Source organism: Apteryx mantelli, chromosome 36, assembly GCF_036417845.1.
Source record: "Apteryx mantelli isolate bAptMan1 chromosome 36, bAptMan1.hap1, whole genome shotgun sequence".
Lineage (NCBI taxonomy): Eukaryota > Metazoa > Chordata > Aves > Apterygiformes > Apterygidae > Apteryx > Apteryx mantelli.
In genome coordinates this window covers 782,619-801,644 of record NC_090013.1, presented here as the reverse complement: position 1 = coordinate 801,644, position 19,026 = coordinate 782,619, and the positions used below count along the sequence as shown (strand labels likewise).

Sequence of the window (19,026 nt, the reverse complement as noted above, 5' to 3'; positions counted from 1 at the left end):
CCCACGACTGACTTTCCTTGAGGCCCCCGTCGTGCGCAGCCCTGCGGGGCACAGGGCGGCTCAGCACCATCCCTCTGGGCCCCTGCACTGGGGATGGGGAAGGGCAGGATGGAGCCGGCAGCACTTACAGCCCCCCGCCTGGCTCGGCCGTGGCCACCGTGTCCGGCCCGGGGCCCCCTCCTGCGTCGGGGACGGTGGCTCCATGCGCTGGAACATCAGTGGTGTCCGGTTCTGTGGGGACACGAGAGCAGTTGGGGGCATGGTGGGGACACGGACATGGCACATGGAAGTGATGGAGCTGGGATGGGGATGCTGGTGATGCACGGGGAGGTGATGGAGCTGGGATGGGGATGCTGGAGATGCATGGGGAGGTGATGGAGCTGGGATGGGGACGCAGGAGATGCACGGGGAGGTGATGGAGCTGGGATGGGGATGCTGGTGATGCATGGAGAGGTGATGGAGCTGGGATGGGGATGCTGGAGATGCATGGGGAGGTGATGGAGCTGGGATGGGGACGCAGGAGATGCACGGGGAGGTGATGGAGCTGGGATGGGGATGCTGGTGATGCATGGAGAGGTGATGGAGCTGGGATGGGGATGCTGGAGATGCATGGGGAGGTGATGGAGCTGGGATGGGGATGCTGGAGATGCATGGGGAGGTGATGGAGCTGGGATGGGGACGCAGGAGATGCACGGGGAGGTGATGGAGCTGGGATGAGGATGCAGGAGATGCATGGGGAGGTGATGGAGCTGGATGGGGACGCAGGAGATGCACGGGGAGGTGATGGAGCTGGGATGGGGACGCAGGAGATGCACGGGGAGGTGATGGAGCTGGGATGGGGATGCAGGAGATGCACGGGGAGGTGATGGAGCTGGGATGGGGATGCTGGTGATAGGTGATGCATGGAGAGGTGATGGAGCTGGGATGGGGATGCTGGAGATGCACGGGGAGGTGATGGAGCTGGGATGGGGATGCTGGTGATGCATGGAGAGGTGATGGAGCTGGATGGGGATGCTGGAGATGCACGGGGAGGTGATGGAGCTGGGATGGGGATGCTGGAGATGCACGGGGAGGCGATGGGGTGCTCCGGGCTGGGCACGGCCAAGTGTCAGGACCAACCTGTTCTTCCCTCATGGCCTGCAGCTTCTTGGCCTTGCTCTGCCGGTAGTACTCCATGATCATCATCGCAGCGTAGATCTTCCCCACCGTCAGGTCAGTGGCTGTGGGGCGCAGAGAGGGGTGAGGGGGGGGACGGGACGGGAGGGGGACAGGGACAGGGCCTGGGGCGGTGCCTTACACTTGTGGGGGGTGACGAGCAGGTCCAGGTTTTTCGGGGAGAGGTTGGGCCAGATGGCGATCATCTCCTTGCGGAGCTCCGCGTCCATCTGCTGCTTGTCGGCTCCCCCTGCGGAGAGAGGGCTGAGAGCAGGGTCCCCCCCCACCCTGGGCACCCCTCACCCCCTTGGGGACCTCCTCGTCCTCTGTCCCCCCCCATGGCACCCCCCACCACCACCCTGGTCCCCTCCACGGGAACCTCCCTATCCCCCCCAGGGACACTCCTGCCCTGCCAGATGCCCCAGCTCTAAACCAACCCCCAAGTCTCCTGCCACCCCCAGGACCCCCTGTCCCCCCCCATCCTCCCTGTCCCCCTGATCTCACCCTGTCCCCCTTTCCCCCATCCCCCCAGGAACCCTGTCCCCATTCCTCCAGGGTCTCTCGTCCCCATCCCTCCAGGTTCCTGGTCCCCAACCTCTCAGGGACACTGCTCCTTTCCCCCGAAGGTCCCCAATTCCCCAGGCTCCTGGTCCCCATTCCCGCAGGAACCCTGTCCCCATCCCTCCAGGGTCTCTCGTCCCCATCCCTCCAGGTTCCTGGTCCCCAACCCCTCAGGGACACTGCTCCTGTCCCCCGAAGGTCCCCTATTCCCAGGTTCCTGGTCCCCATTCCCACAGGAACCCTGTCCCCATCCCTCCAGGGTCTCTCATCCCCATCCCACCAGGTTCCTGGTCCCCAACCCCTCAGGGACACTGCTCCTGTCCCCCGAAGGTCCCCAATTCCCAGGCTCCTGGTCCGCGTCCCCCCAGGGTGCCGGCGCTGTCCCCCGCCGTGTCCCTGGGCCCCCCCTTGCCTTTGGCGATCTTGATGTCGAGGGCGGTGCGGATCAGGGCCATGAGCGTGGAGTTGAAGTGCACCGTGTTGTCGTCGGCCACCGGCAGGTCCATGCGGAGCAGCCGCTGGAGGAGCCGAGCAGAGACGGCGGCGGGTCACGGCGCGGCCCCCCAGTCCCACCGGCCGCGCGGCGCCCCGGGGCGGGGGGGGGGGGGGGGGCGCTGGCGAGAACGCGGGCACCCGCCCGGGGAAACCGAGGCACGGCCGCCCCGCTCCCGCTCCCATCCTCGCCCTCGCCCTTGCCCTCGCCCTCGCCCTCCGCCCCGCCGCGTTCTCCCCAGGCCTCGGGCCCCGGGACGCCCCGCGAGACGCCCCGGCCGGGACGGCTGCGGGGACACGGCACGGCCAAGCGGTGCCAAGCGGTGACCCTGGCGTCCGGGCAGCGCATGCAGCGGGCGGGCGGGCGCATGCAAGTGGGGAGGTGGCCGGACTCGGTCACGGCTCTGCTCCGGGGACGGTTGGGGGGGGGGGGGGGGGACGGAGCAGGGCTCCTCCGTGTGCAAACCGGCATCCTCGAGCAAGGCGGGGAGGCCACGGAGACGTGCCTGGGCTGATGGGGAGAGGCGGGAGGGAGGAGAAGCAATGAGTTTGCCAGGCCTCAGCCCCGCGGCGCCCTCCCCAGCTCCCGGCGCCAAGCGGGTGGCGGGAGGCCCCTGGGGGGGGGGCCGCCTGCGGGGATGGGGGCCCTCCCATGCAGCCCTGGGATGGGGGGGTGAATATTTCGGGGTGCGGGGCCACGGGGGGGGGGGGTCGACGGAGCCGGGCGAGCGGGCAGGGAGCGAGCAACGCCGATGGGGGGAAACTGAGGCACGGAGCCGGGCCGAGACCCAGAGGTGGGCAGGGGGGCTGGCTGAGCGCCCCGCTGCCGGGTCCCCCCCCCCGCCCTCCCCCCGCTGCGCCCCGCTGCCCGGGTCTCCCCGGGGACGGCGGGGGGAGGGGGGGGACACACAGCGTCCCCGCACCGTGGCTCCGACCCCCCCCCCCGCTGCCGCCGTGGCCCCGGGTGCAGGGGCTGCGGGTGGGCAAGGCGGCCGTGCAGCAGCCGGGGGGGGGGGGGGCGAGCGCAGCAGGCAGCGGGGAGGGGGGGGGCTCACTGCCGGGAGAGGAGGAGGCGGGCGGAGGTGAGATGGAGAGACGGAAAGTGAGAGGAGGCGGAGAGGCTGCGTCGACGGGGGACGGGGACAGCGGGGCCGGGAAAAGGGGGAGGGGGGGGACGAGCCCCCCCCCGGGAGCGGCGGGTCCCCCCGGAAGGGGCTCCTCCGCGTGGGTGGCGGCGAGCCCAGGGCGGTTTCCCGCGGGAACCGGCGAGGCCGAGGTTCCCGCGCCCCGTGGGAATTGGCAGGGCCGAAGTTCCCGCGCCCCGCGGGAACCGGCAGGGCCCAAGTTCCCGCGGGAGCCGGACAGGGGACGAAGCCCCGGAGCAGGGGGACGCCGGCTCCTCCAGGCAAGGGGGGGGGGACGGGACGGCCACCGCCGAGGGCAGGGGCCGCCGGGCGCAGGGACATGCTCCTCGGGCAGCGGTTCTTACCCACCCCGTCCTGACTGACACACGTAAGCCTCGCGGGGCCGGCGGCCGCGCCGGAGTCGAGGCAGGAGGAAAAAGAGGCCGAAAAAACCATCCGCTCGGCTGAGTGAGCGCTGCCGGACGAGAGGCTCGGCTCCAAAGGAGCTGCGTTAAAAACCTCGGCGTGACTTTTGAAGGTGGGGCGGGGGGTGCGCTCTGGTTTGAAGATTTATTCTACCTTATAAGCAACACGGGGCGGGCATTTCTTCCCTAAACCCAGGGGCGGGGACATATGTCTCAGCATTTCATACATATCCATGAAAGTCAGCCGGCCCCTGGGAGCGGAGAGAACAAGAAGGAAGAGAACATCGGAAAGGAAAAGGACAAAAAAAAAAACAAAAAAAAAAGAGGAGAAAGAGAGAGAGAGAGAGAGAGAGAGACGCGGAGAAGGATAAAAAAGAGGTTTAAACCCGTCCGGCGGCCGAGGAGGGAGGGGGGGGCGAGACCCCCGCGGCCCCCCCCACCCCGCTGCGGGCAGGGCCGCGGCGCCCCGGAGGAGGAGGAGGAGGAGGAGGAGGAGGAGGAGGGCGGAGGGGAAGGGGAGGCAGGCGATGGCCGATGTGCATGCAGCCCCGCGGCGGCGGGAGGGAGGCAGGCGGGTGGGGGGCTCGGGCCCCGCTCGCCCCGGCGCCGGCGGGGCTGGCAGCAAGCAGAGATGGGCAGGGACGGGGAGGGGGGGGCGGACGGGACGGGACGGGACGGGACGGGGGGGGCTCCATGCGGCTCGGCCCGCGGCGCGGTGCAGAGGGGCGCATCGGGGGCTCGGGGCCGGCCCTGGGGGGGGGGGGGTGCGGGACGTGTATGTGTCCATATATATATATAGATAGGTAGGTATCATATATATATCCAAGAAACCATAAGCAACATTCATTCCGTTGATGCTCAGCAGGTTTTTAGTGTAAGTCAAACCTTGCAAGCAACCCTATGAGGGCATTTCTTGCCTAAGCCCAAGGGGGGAGATATTACGCGTAATAAACTGTACATATCCTTATAATGAATTCGGCCACTGCAAGAAGAATACAGGGGGGTTAGTGCGGGCGCCACCGGGCGCGAGAAACCACGCAGACGACCGCGGACGCGCCGAGCGAGCGGGGCGGCGGCGGGGGGGGGGGACGGGGGGGACACGGAGGCACCGGGGGGGGGGATGGGGGGGCAGCGAGCCCTGCGGGACCCAGGCGTCCGGGCGCCCCGGCTCTGTTTGCAGGGCACAGGGTGAGGTTGGGGGGGGGGGTCCGGGTGGTGAGGACCCCCCCCCACACACACACATACACCCTGTGCTGAGGACGGCGGGGGGGGGGGGGGGTAGCTGTGTTTGCCCCCAAAACGGCCCCGTTTAACTGGGAAACGGGGCAGGCGGCACGGGGGGCAGGCGGAGGCCCCCGCCCCCCAGCCCCACTGCAGAGCTCCCCCAATCCCAGTATGGCCCAGTCTGGCCCAGTACACCCAGTCTGGGCCCTGGGGCACCGCAGGGGACACCCCGCACGCGGCAGGGACCCCCCAGGGCAAAGCAGGGACCCCTCCTTGGGTTACAGCTGGGACCCCCCCCCCAGGCCCCCCCCCGGGCCTGGCCAAGGCCCTTTGCGCTGTGCTGGGGGCCGGGGATCGGGGCTGGGGCAAGAGAGGGGGGGGGGGGAAAAAAAATCCAGCTGCCAAACACCTACGATGGAGAGAGGAGAGGTTAACGGGCGCCTCCTGCCCCGGCGGGGCCGGGGGGGGGGCACAACCCCCCCCCCCCAGGCGGCTCTGCAGGGGGGGCGGCAGGGACGTCCCCACCGCGGTGACGCCGGGGGGCTGCCGGCGTTTGCTACGGACCCTCCGGCAGCCAAGACTCCAGCGCTCCGGTTGGGGGGCGAGGGCCCAGGCGTCCGGGCTCCCCCCCCCTGCCTCCAACCCCGGGGCCCCTTGGTCCCCGCGGCGCCCCCCCGGGTCCTTACCAGGCGGCGGGGTCGTACTCGGCCCACACGCGCACGTACTCGTCCAGGTGGTGGGGCCCCAGGATGGAGGAGTCGCGCGTCAGGTACTCAAAGTTGTCCATGATGACGGCGACGAAGAGGTTCAGCATCTGGGGGGGGGGGGGAGGAAGGACGCGGCGTCGGGGCCGGCCCCGCGGCTCCCCCCCTCCGCCTCGGTTCCCGCGCATCCCCGTCCCCATCCGCCGCCCCGGAGCCTCACCAGGAAGGAGCAGAGGAAGATGAAGGAGACGAAGTAGAAGTAGGCGAACTCGTTGCCGCACTCGTGCTCCTTGATGCCCGAGTTCTCGTCGCAGGGCTTCCCGCTGAGGCACGACAGCATGATCTCGTGCCAGGCCTCCCCCGTGGCGCTCCTGCGGGCAGCGCGGTCAGGGCAGCCCCGCCGGCCCCCCCGTGCCCTGCGGATGCTCGGAGGGGGACGCGCCCCCCCCCCCCCCCCCAGGCGACGGGACCGTCCCTTGGGGGGGGACCCGCTGGCCGCGGGACTCACCGGAAAAGGAGCATGAGGGCTTGGAAGAAGGTGCGGAAATTGTTGTGCTGCGTGATGGCCGACTCGTCGTCCTCCTCCTCGATGCCGATGTTGCCGAACACCTGCGGGGGGGGGAGGGGGGGACACAAGGCGTTGCAGGCGGGGAAGGACAGACGGAGGCCGCCCCGGACAGGGAGCAGCATCCCCGGCGGGCGCCGAGGACTCACCTGCATCCCGATGATGGCGTAGATGAAGAAGAGCATGGCGATGAGCAGGCACACGTAGGGCAAGGCCTGGCGGGAGAGCGGGGACAGTCATTCCCGCGCCGGCGGCCGGCACGACGCGCGCCGGGATGGAGCGCACGGAGGGAGGGCTGGACGGAGCAATCCCTTCCCCGGGTGCCGGCCCGCGCTCCGCTCACCTTGAAGGACTGGACGAAGGTCCAGAGCAGGATGCGGATGGTGTAGCCCTGGCGGAGCAGCTTGATGAGCCGGGCGGCCCGGAAGAGGCGCAGGAAGCTGAGGTTGATGAAGTTGTTCTGCAGGGGACGAGACGTGAGCCAGGGTCCGAGCCCTGGAGCGGATCCGAGCCCTGGAGCGGATCCGAGCCCCCGCGCCGGGTCCGAGCCCCCGCGCCGGGACCACGAGTCGGCAGGGGCAGCGGTTGCCACCTACCCCAAACTCGGTCACTAGGATGTCCGTGATGCTCCCCAGAACTGTGACAAAATCAAAGATATTCCAGGCATCGCGGAAATAATTCTAGAAAGGAAGGAAAGAAAAACAACAAAGGAGGAGAAGGAACGGCAGGATGGGGCGGCGGAGGCTCCGCGGCGGCCAGGGCGGACGGGCAGCGGCGGCAACGGAGGGGCCCTGCGGCACCAGCCCTGCTCAGCCCACGTTGCCCCGATCATGGTTATCCCTGTGCCGGCTCCTTGTGATCCCGTGATTACCCGTGCACTGGCTCCCTGGGATCCCATGATTACCCGTGCACCAGCTTCCCAGGATCCCATGATTACCCGTGCACCAGCTCCCCAGGATGCAGAGCCAAAGGAGGGGTGCAAAGGGCTAATGTCACGGGGTAGGGGACAGAGGGGACGTGGGGGACACCCGGCACCCCGGGAAGGGTCCTCGGTCCCCGGCCGGGGATGCTCCGGGCTCAGGGCAGGAGGTGCTCAAGGGATCCAGCCCAGGAGGGCAGGATCAGGCCTGGAGCTGCGGGGTGGGGGGGTTCATGCAATCCAGAGGGTGCTGGTGCTGGGCAAGGGTGGCCCGTCCCCGGCAGCGCGGTGACACCTACCAGCACGCCAAAGGCCATGATCTTGAGGAGACACTCAAGGGAGAAGAGGGAGGTGAAGACGTTGTTGAACATCTTCAGCACGGTCTCGTAGGTGTCCGAGGCATCGTAGAACTGAGGAGAGCGTAAGAGGTGGGGATGGGGATGGGGCTGGGGGGACGGCGTGGGCTGGGGGACGGGGACAGGTCCTAGGGGACAGCACAGATCTGGGGGGACAGGACAGGTCCTAGGGGACAGGGCAGATCAAGGAGGATGGGGACAGGTCCAGGGGACAGGACATGTCCTACAGGACGAGATGGGTCCTAGGGAACAGGGACAAACCCCAGGGGACAGGGACAGGTCCTGGGGACAAGGACAGGTCCTGGAGGACAGGGATGGGATGGGGAGCAGGGACAGACCCTGGGGACAGAAACGCCACCGCGGCTCAGCCCGGGATGCCCCAGCCACCCACCTTCATCATGAGGACGATGGTGTTGAGGGCGATCATGGCCATGATGGTGTACTCGAAGGGGGGGGACACCACGAACTGCCACATGCGGTACTGGAAGCTCTGGCGGTTCTGGGGCATGTGGCGCGTCAGGGGCTTCGCGCTGATGGCGAAGTCGATGCAGGCCCTCTGCGGAGGGGACAGAGCAAGTGTCACCATGCCATGGGACGTGTCCCCCTTCCAGGTGGCTGGACAGGTGGCTTGGACTTGTCCCACCAGGATGGGGGCGGGTGGCCGGGGCAGGATGCCGGTGCGCGGCGCACCTCGTTCTTCTCCAGGCTGTACTCCTCCATCATCTTGTCCCCCTGCTCCTGGAAGGTGATGATGATCAAGGCCACGAAGATGTTGACGAAGAAGAAGGGGAAGACCACGAAGTAGACCACGTAGAAGATGGACATCTCCATGCGGTAGCCCGGGCTGGGGCCCTGGTTCTCGTAGGTGGCGTCCACCGAGTGCTTGAGGACCCTGCGGCGGGGCAAGGGCAGAGACGGGGTGGGGAAGCCATGGGGAGGTGCGAGATGCCCCGGACATCCCCAGCACAGTCCAACCCCACATGGCTCTTGGTCCTGCAGGATCCAGGCGTCCTGGTGCCCAAACCAGGGCTCAATCCACTGGGAAGCGCTCCTCTAGGCTTAAACCCGGGTCAGACCCCAATGCACCCCATCTCCGCGTGGGAGACGATCTGTGGGGCCCCCCCCCCCCGCGAAGCTCAGGGAGGTCCCGCGTCCTTACTGCGGCCAGCCTTCTCCCGTGGACACAGTGAAGAGGGTGAGCAGAGCCCAGAGCACGTTGTCGTAGTGAAACTCGTACTTCTTCCACTCCCGCTTCTGCGCCTTCACCTCGTTGTCCTTCTCGTAGACCAGATATTCCCCCCTGCGGTGGGCAAACACGATGGGACCAAGGTGGGGACAGATCCTGGCAGAGCCTGGTCATCTTTCCACCACCGGTGGTGGTCAGAGGTGTCCCTGCACCAAGTCCCGTGCTGCGGCCAGTCCCTACCTACAGTCCTTCTCGAACTCCTTGGACTCGTCGGTGCAGTAGAAGAACTTGCCCTTGAAGAGCTGGACGGCCACCACGGCGAAGATGAACATGAAGAGCATGTAGACGATGAGGATGTTGAGGACGTTCTTGAGGGAGTTCACGACACAGTCGAAGACGGCCTGGTGGGGGGACGGGAGACGGGACGGGGTCGGCGCCGGCTCAGGATGCGTGGGAAGAGCAGAGCTCCCCATCGGCCGGCCCCCGAGGACCTCCCCGCCGTGGCCCACCTTGAGCTTTGGCAACCTCTTGATGGTCTTCAGGGGCCGGAGGACGCGGAGGACGCGGAGGGACTTGATGGTGTTGATGTCCTTCCCTTTGCTGCTGCCGCTGCGGAGGGGATGGGGTGCCCGTGAGGACCCGGCACCCCGGGGTGCCCCGATGTCCCCCCCCCCCCCGCGCCTGGTCCAGATCCAGGCATCCTGGAGGACCCAGGCATTGGGGCTGTCCATGAAATCCCCCTTCCCGCCGTCTGTGTTTCCAGGCCGCAGCAGGTGTCCGGCTGCCAGGACCCTGGGGGCTTGGTGCCCCTCAGGGCTGAGACCCCACGCACTCGGCTCACGCCAGGCAGAGCCGTAACCCAGCGTCCTGCTCCCTGGCCGAGCACCGGGACCTGCTTCCTCCTTCATCGCCGGGCGTGGAGGGAACCTGCAGGGACCAGGCGGCCAGAGGGGACCCGCCGCGTCCCCTCCTGACGCTCCGTTTTGGGGACCCCCTGCGGGGACCGAGGCAAAATCAGGGGGGGATGGGATGGGATGGGGGGGGTGGCAGGGCCGGCTCCGTGCGAGCCGGGGGCACGTCCCGCTCCAAGCGACGCACGACCACGAGCACAAGGAGACCAAGGGAGGACAGAGACGGGAGAAGCGGGAGACAGAAAGGCGGAAGGACTTTACCGTGAGCTGCTCCTGCGTCGGGCGGCGGCGGAAGGGGAGAGACAAGGCACGGTGAGAGACATCGGCGCCGGCGCGCGCCCCCGGCCCCCGCCGGCGGCAGGGCGCAAATCCCCACGGCCGCGAGGGTTTGCTCCTCCTTTACTAGGGATTGTGCGCCCTTTGCCAGGAGATTATGCTTCCTTCACTGACAGATTACGCGTCCTCTACTAGGAGATTTTGCATCCTCTACTAGGAGATTTTGCATCCTCTGCTAGGAGATTTTGCATCCTCTGCTAGGAGATTTTGCATCCTCTACTAGGAGATTTTGCATCCTCTACTAGGAGATTTTGCATCCTCTGCTAGGAGATTTTGCATCCTCTACTAGGAGATTTTGCATCCTTTACTAGGAGATTTTGTATCCTTTTCCAGGAGATTATGCATCCTTCACTGACAGATTACGCATCCTCTACTAGGAGATTTTGCATCCTTTACTAAAGGATTATTCATCCTTTACTGAGGGATTTTGCATCCTTTGCCAGGAGATTTATGCCTCCTTTACTAGGAGATTATGCACCCTTTAATGTGAGATTTTTGCATCCTTTGCCAGGAGATTTTGCATCATTCACTGACAGATTACGCATCCTCTACTAGGAGATTTTGCATCCTTTACTGAGATTTTGCATCCTTTGCCAGGAGATTATGCCTCCTTTACTAAAGGATTATGCATCCTTTACTAGGAGATTATGCACCCTTTAACATGAGATTTTTGCATCCTTTGCCAGGAGATTTTGCATCCTCTACTAGGAGATTTTGCATCCTTTACTAAGAGATTTTGCATCCTCTACCAGGAGATTATGCATCCTTTACTAAGGGATTTTGCATCCTTTACTAGGAGATCTTGCATCCTCTACTAGGAGATTTTGCTTCCTTTACTAAGAGATTTTGCATCCTCTACCAGGAGATTATGCATCCTTTACTAGGAGATTATGCACCCTTTAACATGAGATTTTTGCATCCTCTGCCAGGAGATTTTGCATCCTTTACTAAGGGATTTTGCATCTTTTACTAGCTCATGCATCCTCTGCCAGGAGATTTTTGCATCCTGTCCTAAGGGATTTTGCGCCCTTGGCCAGGTTGTGCACCCGTCACCGCGGTGGGACGAGCCGGGTGCGCAGCGGCGGCCGGGCGAGGGCGGCTGCGGGCCACAGCGCCGACGGTGCTGGGGGCCCCGGGAAACCGAGGCGGCAGCGGGACGACACGACACGGCAGCAAGCGGCGAGGAAGGACGTCGAGCGACAACAGCAGACGCGACAACAGCGGAGCACAGGAGACGTGTGCGGGCGTGTGTGCGCGTGCGGGTGTGCACGCGTGTGCAGGCGTGTGCACACGTGGGTGTGTGCGTGTGCACGTGGGTGTGTGTGCGTGTGCACACGTGTGAGCGTCCACGGCCCAGACGTGGTCCCACGAGGGGCTGAGGGAGCCAAGGGCAGGTGGGGGGAAGTGGCCATCCTGGGAGGTGCTGGGAGGAACTGGGAGGTGCTGGGAAGTGTGGGGGGACGCTGAGAGGAACTGGGAAGTGGTGGGGGGCACTGGGAGGCATTAGGAGGCACTGGGAAGTGTGGGGAGGCACTGGGAGGAACTGGGAGTTGCTGGGAAGCACTGGGAAGAACTGGAAAGTGATGGGAGTCATGGGAGTTGCTGGGAGGTGCTGGGAAGCACTGGGAAGCACTAGGAAGAACTGGGAGGCACTGGAAGGCGCTGGGAAGCACTGGGAAGAACTGGGAGGCACTGGAAGGCGCTGGGAAGCACTGGGAAGAACTGGGAGGCACTGGGAAGAAATGGGAGTTGCTGGGAAGCACTGGGAGTTGCCACAAGTTGCTGGGAGGCACTGGGAAGAACCGGGAGCTGCTGGGAAGCGCTGGGAGAGGCAAACCCCAGCAGTTCCCCCGGTTGGACTCAGCCCCGCACCCTCCCCGTCATCCCCATCCCCTGCCCGCCGGCACCCCGACACCCCCCCCCCCAGCTGCGCCCTACACGTCCCCCCCTCGTCCCCACGGGGACACCGCTGTCCCCCAGCCCCGTCCCCGTCCCCGAGACCCCCCCACCGCTCCCCGAGCGCGGAAGGGCCCAGGAGTCCGGGCCCCGGCCACGGGGGGGGGGGGGGGGGGTGGGGGGGTGACACTCACGTGAAGGCGAAGGCCACCAGCGCCCCGCTGACCACGATGAAGTCCAGGATGTTCCACAGGTCTCGGAAATAGGCACCTTGGTGAAGCACCAGCCCCAAATCCACCATCTGCTGGGAGGGGGACGAGGGGGTGACGGGGCGCCGGGGCGGTGGGACCCCCCCCCCCCTTCCGCGGCCTGCCGCGGCCCCCCCCCCCCCGCTCACCTTGATCACCATCTCGAAGGTGAAGACGCCCGTGAAGACATAGTCAAAGTAGCGCAAGACCTGGGCATGACGGCAAGAAGGTCCCGGGGGTGCGGAGGACACTGGCGTGGGGCCACCTGGCCCAACCCGGTGGCCACGGGGACGAGCAGCCCCATAGGTGGGTCTCAGGGGCAGGAGAAGGTGGCCACAGGGACGAGCAGCCCCATAGGTGGGTCTCAGGGGTAGGAGAAGGTGGCCAAGGGGACGAGCAGCCCCAGAGGTGGGTCTCAGGGGCAGGAGAAGGTGGCCAAGGGGACGAGCAGCCCCAGAGGTGGGTCTCAGGGGCAGGAGAAGGTGGCCATGGGGACGAGCAGCCCCAGAGGTGGGTCTCAGGGGCAGGAGAAGGTGGCCATGGGGACGAGCAGCCCCAGAGGTGGGTCTCAGGGGCAGGAGAAGGTGGCCATGGGGATGAGCAGCCCCAGAGGTGGGTCTCAGGGGCAGGAGAAGGTGGCCACAGGGACGAGCAGCCCCATAGGTGGGTCTCAGGGGCAGGAGAAGGTGGCCACGGGGACGAGCAGCCCCATAGGTGGGTCTCAGGGGCAGGAGAAGGTGGCCATGGGGACGAGCAGCCCCAGAGGTGGGTCTCAGGGGTAGGAGAAGGTGGCCATGGGGACGAGCAGCCCCATAGGTGGGTCTCAGGGGCAGGAGAAGGTGGCCATGGGGATGAGCAGCCCCAGAGGTGGGTCTCAGGGGTAGGAGAAGGTGGCCATGGGGACAAGTAGCCCCACAGCAGTACTTTCGAGGTGGATCTTGGGGGTAGGAGAAGGGAGAACCCCCCTTGGAGATGGGGGACAGTCCCAGATGCTGGTTTTGGGGAGCCCCAATTCCCCCGCAGCACCGTGGTTTGGTCCCCGGGGTCCTACCGGGTGCTTCCCCCAGGCTCAACCCCACAAGGTGCCCTAAGGCTGGTGATGGCCACGGGTCCCTCTTCCCTTTGGGATGGAGCTGGAGGGAAAAGGGCTTTTCCCACCCGTGCCGCCGCCCGAGGGTGACGCTCACGTTGTTGCGGGGGGCGTTGGGCTGCACGGGGTCCTCGGCGGCCAGGGCGATGCTGCTCATGGCGATGACCATGAGGATGCACATCTCGAAGTAGCGCAGGTTGACGATGTAGTGGCACAGGCGGCGAAAGCTGGGAAAGCCGGGGCAGGGGGACAGCGGTGAGGGGCACGGGGAGCCGGGCGCCGTGGCCACGTCCTCTCCCCGCCCCAGGGCGGCACTCACGGGTTGGTGGTGGAGAGGATGAACATGGAGCTGTAGGGCACCATGGGCTTGGGCCCATTTTCCTCTTGATCGTCAGCTTCTTCCTCTTTCTTCTCCTCCTCTTTCTTGGGCAGCGGGTCGGGGTTGGCGTTCTTGTTCACTGCGGGAGAGGAGGCGTCGGAGCCGCCCGGAAAACCCCGACGCCCTGGGGATGGAGCCAGGCGGCCTCCCGTACCCACGTCTACGCCTACCTTGGATGACGGTGTTGGGGACGGGCGGCGGGAAGGGCGGCGGGATGTCCACGGCCGTGTGCTCGGGCTTCTTGGCCGCCTTGGCCGGGTTGTTGTGGGGGCCGGGGTTGGTGACGATGAGGCTGTTCTCGGGGGTCTTGGGGGGGCCCGCGGGGTTGTTGGGCGCCCGGCGGTTGGCGGCGGCGGCGGCGGCGGACGGGGGTTGACCCGCCGGGCACTCGGTGTGGTTGCCCACGGGCGCCGGGCTGGGCGGCCGGAGCCCGGCGGTGACCGGCGCGGGGGGCTCGGTGGTGACCAGCTTGTTGTTCTTCATGTTGTCGATGTCCTCGGCCACCTGGGGCTCGGGACGGCCCAGGTCCTGCTGGATGGGGCGGGTGGTGGACAAGGTGGGGCCGGGCGGCCCCCCGGGACCTTGGTTCTCCCTAGGAGGCAACGTGGGACAAGAGGACTCAGAGCGGGGCAGGGATGGAGATGGGCGCCCCGGGGGATGCCGGCGCCGGCTCGCTCCTCCATCCCGCCTTGGCTTCCCGCTCCAGCACGGATCTGGGAAGAGCAAGAGCTGGGAAAGCCCCCGTCCCTCCCCCGGCGCTCCGGCTCACTTCCGCCGCCGGTGCCGCCGCTCCTTGTCCTCCCGCCGGCCGTCGGCCTCGTAGGTGGACTGGGCGGCGTGCCGGTGGCGCCGGCGGCGCTCGCCGTCTCCGTGCTCGCCCTCGGGCCGGCCGCCCTCGCGGTGCCGCGGACGCCGCTCCGGCCGGACGCCCTCCTCACCGCCGCCGCCGCCGCCGTCATCGGCCGGCCGCCGGTGTCCCCGGTGCCGCCGGTGCTCCCGCTCGCCCTCGGCCCGCGGCGACCCGGAGCGGCTCTCCTTGGCCGGCCGGTGCCGCCGGTGGGGCTCCGGGATTTGGTCGCGGTAGGAGGGTTCGCGGCGCTCCAGCTGCCGGTAGAGCCCGTCGGGGTCGAGCTCGGCGCCGCGGGGCTCGGCGTAGCGGGGCGGCTTGCGGAAGCCGTCGTCGGCCCGCGGCTGGGAGCCCCGCGCCTCCGCCGGCGCCTCGCCGGGCCGCGTCTTGTTGGTGTTGTTGTTGCGGTTCTCCTGGGGGTCCACCACCAGCGGGCGGTCCAGGTGGGTCTTCATGTCGGGGCGCAGGTGGCGGGCATAGGAGACCTTCCAGCGCTCCTCGGGGTCCAGCTCGTTGTAGAGCGCCTCGCGGCTCGCCAGCAGGTTCTGCTTGCGCAGCTCGCTCGTCCGCTGCTCCCACACCGACTTGGAGGACTTCTGGTTCTTCTGCTGCTCTTTCCTGCCAGAGGGAAGAGGAAGAGTTCCCCCGAGTGCAGGAGGCCGAAGGGCACGGTGGGCGCCGGGCCGGGAGGCGCCGGGCGCAGAGCGGCGCCGCGAGCGCCGGCACTCACACGGAGATGGACATGTTGGCCGCCGAGAGCGGGCTCACTTCGGCCACCTCCTTGGCCTTCTGCAGCGCCAGCTTCTGGTTGGCGGCTTCCTCCTCCTCCTGCTCGTCCTGCAACGCCCGAGGGGGCCGTGGGGGTGTCGCCCGGGGGCGCGGGGCCGCCGGACCATCCCCACGTCCCCGGCACCCTGCGGTGGCCGGGGAGGAGGTCTCACCTTGGTGAGCTCCTGCGCGTTGGCCAGGTTGTCCACCGCGATGGCCAAGAAGACGTTCAGGAGGGTGTCTGGGCTCCCCGTCAAGGCAAAGCGCGTCCGAGGGCAGCCCACCTCTCCCCGGCCGGGCTGGGGGGGGCCCAGGCGTCCTGCTCCCCATCCCCTCGCTCCCACCAGGCTGGAGGGGGCCCAGGCGTCCTGCTCCCCATCCCCTGACCTGCTCCCACCAGGCTGGAGGGGGCCCAGGCGTCCTGCTCCCCATCCCCATCCCCTCGTTCCCACCAGGCTGGAGGGGGCCCAGGCGTCCTGCTCCCCATCCCCTGACCTGCTCCCACCAGGCTGGAGGGGGCCCAGGCGTCCTGCTCCCCACCCCCTCGCTTCCACCAGGCTGGAGGGGGCCCAGGCGTCCTGCCCCCCCCCCCAGCCTCTGGCAGCGCTGCGGCAGGATGCAGTTGCCGAAGAGGGTGAGGACGATGAAGTAGACGGAGAAGACCATCCCGCCCTGGACGCCGCCCTGAGATTTGATGCCGTCGTACATCACCGCGTTCCAGTCTTCGCCCGTCAGGATCTGGGGGGGGGGAAGGAAGGAAGGAGCCGTGCGGGCAAGGGGGGGCCCCGGGACAGGTGACCCTGCGTCTGCCTGGCAGCTCGCCCCTGGGGGGGGGACCCAAGGGAGCCTTTCCGGGGTGCCCTCGGCCGCCCGGCGGCGGGGAAGGGGGGTCCCTACCTGAAAGACCGTCATTATTGCTGCTGGGAAGGTGTCGAAGTTGGTGGGAGGGGTCCCGTCGTCAAAATTGAACCTGGGGGGGGGGAAACGGGGCCGGGCTGAGAGCGCGCCCGAGCCCAGCACCCAGCACCCAGCACCCCGGGGTGCCCCGTCCCCTCTCCCAGCAGGGCTGTTTCGGAAAGCGGGGCACCGGCGCTGGGGACTGGGCTGGTTTCGGGGTGCCCTCGCCCTGCCCGGGTACTCACTGTCCCCCGAAGAGCTGCATCCCCAAAAGGGCAAAGACGACGATGAAGAGGAAGAGGAGGAACAAGAGGCTGATGATGGACTTCATGGAGTTCAGGAGGGAGACCACCAGGTTCCTCAGGGAAGCCCAGTACCTGGGAGGGCGCAGCGAGGCTGGGCGCACGGTGCGGGCACCGTGGCTCGGCGCACGGGTGCACGGTGGCTCGGTGCATGGTGCACGGCGTGAACATGGCAGCTTGGTGCATGGTGCACGGCGCGAACACGGCAGCTCGGTGCATGGGTGCACGGCGTCTCGGTGCACGGTGCACGGCGTGAACACGGCAGCTCGGTGCATGGGTGCACGGCATCTCGGTGCATGGGGGCACAGCAAGGGCACAGCAGCTCGGTGCATGGGGGCACAGCGTCTCGGTGCATGGGGGCACAGCAAGGGCACAGCGGCTCAGTGCAGGGTGCATGATGGCTTGGTGCAGGGTGCACAGCAGCTCAGTGCACGGGTGCACGGCAAGGGCACAGCGGCTTGGTGCATGGGTGCACAGCGTCTCGGTGCATGGGGGCACAGCAAGGGCACAGCAGCTTGGTGCATGGGTGCACAGCGTCTCGGTGCATGGGGGCACAGCAAAGGCACAGCAGCTCGGTGCATGGTGCATGATGGCTTGGTGCAGGGTGCACAGCAGCTCAGTGCACGGTTGCACGGCATGGGCACAGCAGCTCGGTGCATGGATGCACGGCGGCTCGACAGACGGGTGCACGGCAGCTTGGTGCATGGCGGCCCAGCACATGTGTGCACGGCACCTCGGTGCACAGCGGGCGCACTACGACTCGGTGCAAGGGCGCCCGGCGAGGGCTCCGTGGATCTCTGCACTCACTTGCGCTTCACCGGATCTGCGCACGCGTGTGCACGCACCCCCTCCGTGCACGTGCACACGCATCGTGCGCGCTCCCTGCACGCACACGCCATGCACACCTGCACTTAATGCACGCCCCAGCGCACCCCCCCCCGCGTTGCACAGGCACACACTCCACGCACACGCTCCCAAAGCAAACACTGATTGCACACGCAAACACCCACGTGCCCACACGCGAACGCATGCACGCGGCCGCCTCGCCGGCACTTACTTGGTGACTTTGAAAATACGCAGTAACCTGAGAGCTCGTAACACGCTGATCCCAAAGGATGTTCCCGGCTTCACCACAGCCCAGATCACCTCGAAGATGCTTCCGATGATAACCTGCCGGAAGGGAGAGGGCGTCGGGGCCGGGGACCACGCCGGGGGGGGGGTGGCGGGATGAGGAGGGGAGGGGGGAGACGCACTTACGGCACAGTCGAAGCAATTGAAGGACGAGTGAAAGTAAGGCCGCGTCCCCAGCCCGTACATTTTTATAAACATTTCGGACATAAAGAGTCCCAAGAAAATGAATTCTGCATAGTCTGCGGAGGGAAAGGGGAGAGACGGGGTGGGGGGGGGGCGGCTGGCGAGGCGTTCCCGCGCCCGGCCGGGCTCCCGCGGGGCGGCGCGGCACAGGCGGTGCGGGTGTTGCGCGGTGCGGCCGGCGGTACTCACAGAGGAAGTCGGATAGCCAATCTGGCTGGTCGTAGTGTACTATAGCAACACACAAGGTGTTGAGAGCTACCAGACTGAGGACGGTCCAGTAGAAGGCCTGAGTTTTGACCATTCGGCGGATATAGAAACGCATTCTCCTCTCCCGTTTGTGGAAAAAAGTGGAGTTTTCCAGCTTGGCACTTTTGAGGCTGGCGCGGGCGAAGGGGGAACCTGCCGGGGGTGGGGGGGGAGCGGAGGGGGTCAGTGGGGACCAGGTGGGCGCCGAGCGGGTGCCGGGCGGGCGCCCCACGTACCCACGGAGGAGATGTCGGCCAGCTGCTCGTCGGCGTCCTCAGGGTTCAGCAGGTCCGTCTTGCTCCTCTTGATGGTGGCGCGCCGCAGAGCTCCAACGGTGGCCACGCGCGGCAGGGCGAGACGGGCGTCACTCGGGGCGGCCCCCCGGCCCCCCGCACCGGCCCCCGCCTCCCGACGAACCCCCCCCCCCGGATCGGCATGTAAAACCCCCCGGATCGGGGCTATAAGACCCTGGGATAAGGCTATAAACCCCCCAGCTCGGGGCTATAAACCCCCCAGCTTGGGGTTATAAACCCCCTGGCTTGGGGCTATAAACCCCCAGATAAGGCTATAAACCCCCCAGCTCGGGGCTATAAACCCCCCAGCTCGGGGTTATAAACCCCCAGATAAGGCTATAAACCCCCAGATAAGGCTATAAACCCCCCAGCTCAGGCTATAAAACCCTCAGGCTTGGTGCTATAAAACCCCCCACCTCAGGGTTAAAAAACCCCTTGGTTTGGGCTATAACCCTCCCCCCCCCCCCCGCTCATGGCTATAAACCCCTGGGATAAGGCTATAAACCCCCTGGCTCAGGGCTGTAAAACCCTTGGTTTGGGCTATAAACCCCCCTGGTTCGTGGCTATAAGGCCCCCCAGCTTGGGCTATAAACCCCCCTGGCTTGTGGCTATAAACCCTCCAGCTCGGGGCTATAAAGCCCTTGGTTTGGGCTATAAAACCCCCTTGCTCGGGTCCATAAAACCCCCCAGCTCAGGGCTATAAGACCACCCAACTTGGGCTATAAAATCCTTAGTTTGGGCTATAAAACCCTCCAGCTCGGGGCTATAAACCCCCCCGGCTCGGACTA

General features: G+C 66.7%; 1 protein-coding gene across 1 annotated transcript in view; it reads right to left on the bottom strand.

Moving 5' to 3' along the window:
* The window catches only part of CACNA1A (calcium voltage-gated channel subunit alpha1 A), a 41,189-nt gene that overhangs the window by 10,151 nt on the left and 12,012 nt on the right, over window positions 1-19,026 (bottom strand). Inside the window, 34 exon segments of the mRNA XM_067314556.1 lie at window positions 1-41; window positions 125-231; window positions 1,120-1,220; window positions 1,298-1,405; window positions 2,129-2,234; window positions 3,912-4,008; window positions 5,668-5,795; window positions 5,906-6,056; window positions 6,194-6,294; window positions 6,400-6,465; window positions 6,594-6,710; window positions 6,847-6,930; window positions 7,469-7,579; window positions 7,917-8,081; window positions 8,216-8,417; window positions 8,685-8,825; window positions 8,952-9,112; window positions 9,221-9,320; window positions 12,049-12,155; window positions 12,252-12,311; window positions 13,290-13,419; window positions 13,512-13,650; window positions 13,742-14,163; window positions 14,341-15,036; window positions 15,149-15,255; window positions 15,360-15,427; window positions 15,807-15,924; window positions 16,084-16,156; window positions 16,329-16,460; window positions 17,443-17,555; window positions 17,643-17,755; window positions 17,889-18,098; window positions 18,182-18,271; window positions 18,899-18,901. Of these exon segments, the coding sequence (XP_067170657.1) occupies window positions 1-41; window positions 125-231; window positions 1,120-1,220; window positions 1,298-1,405; window positions 2,129-2,234; window positions 3,912-4,008; window positions 5,668-5,795; window positions 5,906-6,056; window positions 6,194-6,294; window positions 6,400-6,465; window positions 6,594-6,710; window positions 6,847-6,930; window positions 7,469-7,579; window positions 7,917-8,081; window positions 8,216-8,417; window positions 8,685-8,825; window positions 8,952-9,112; window positions 9,221-9,320; window positions 12,049-12,155; window positions 12,252-12,311; window positions 13,290-13,419; window positions 13,512-13,650; window positions 13,742-14,163; window positions 14,341-15,036; window positions 15,149-15,255; window positions 15,360-15,427; window positions 15,807-15,924; window positions 16,084-16,156; window positions 16,329-16,460; window positions 17,443-17,555; window positions 17,643-17,755; window positions 17,889-18,098; window positions 18,182-18,271; window positions 18,899-18,901 (4,668 nt within the window).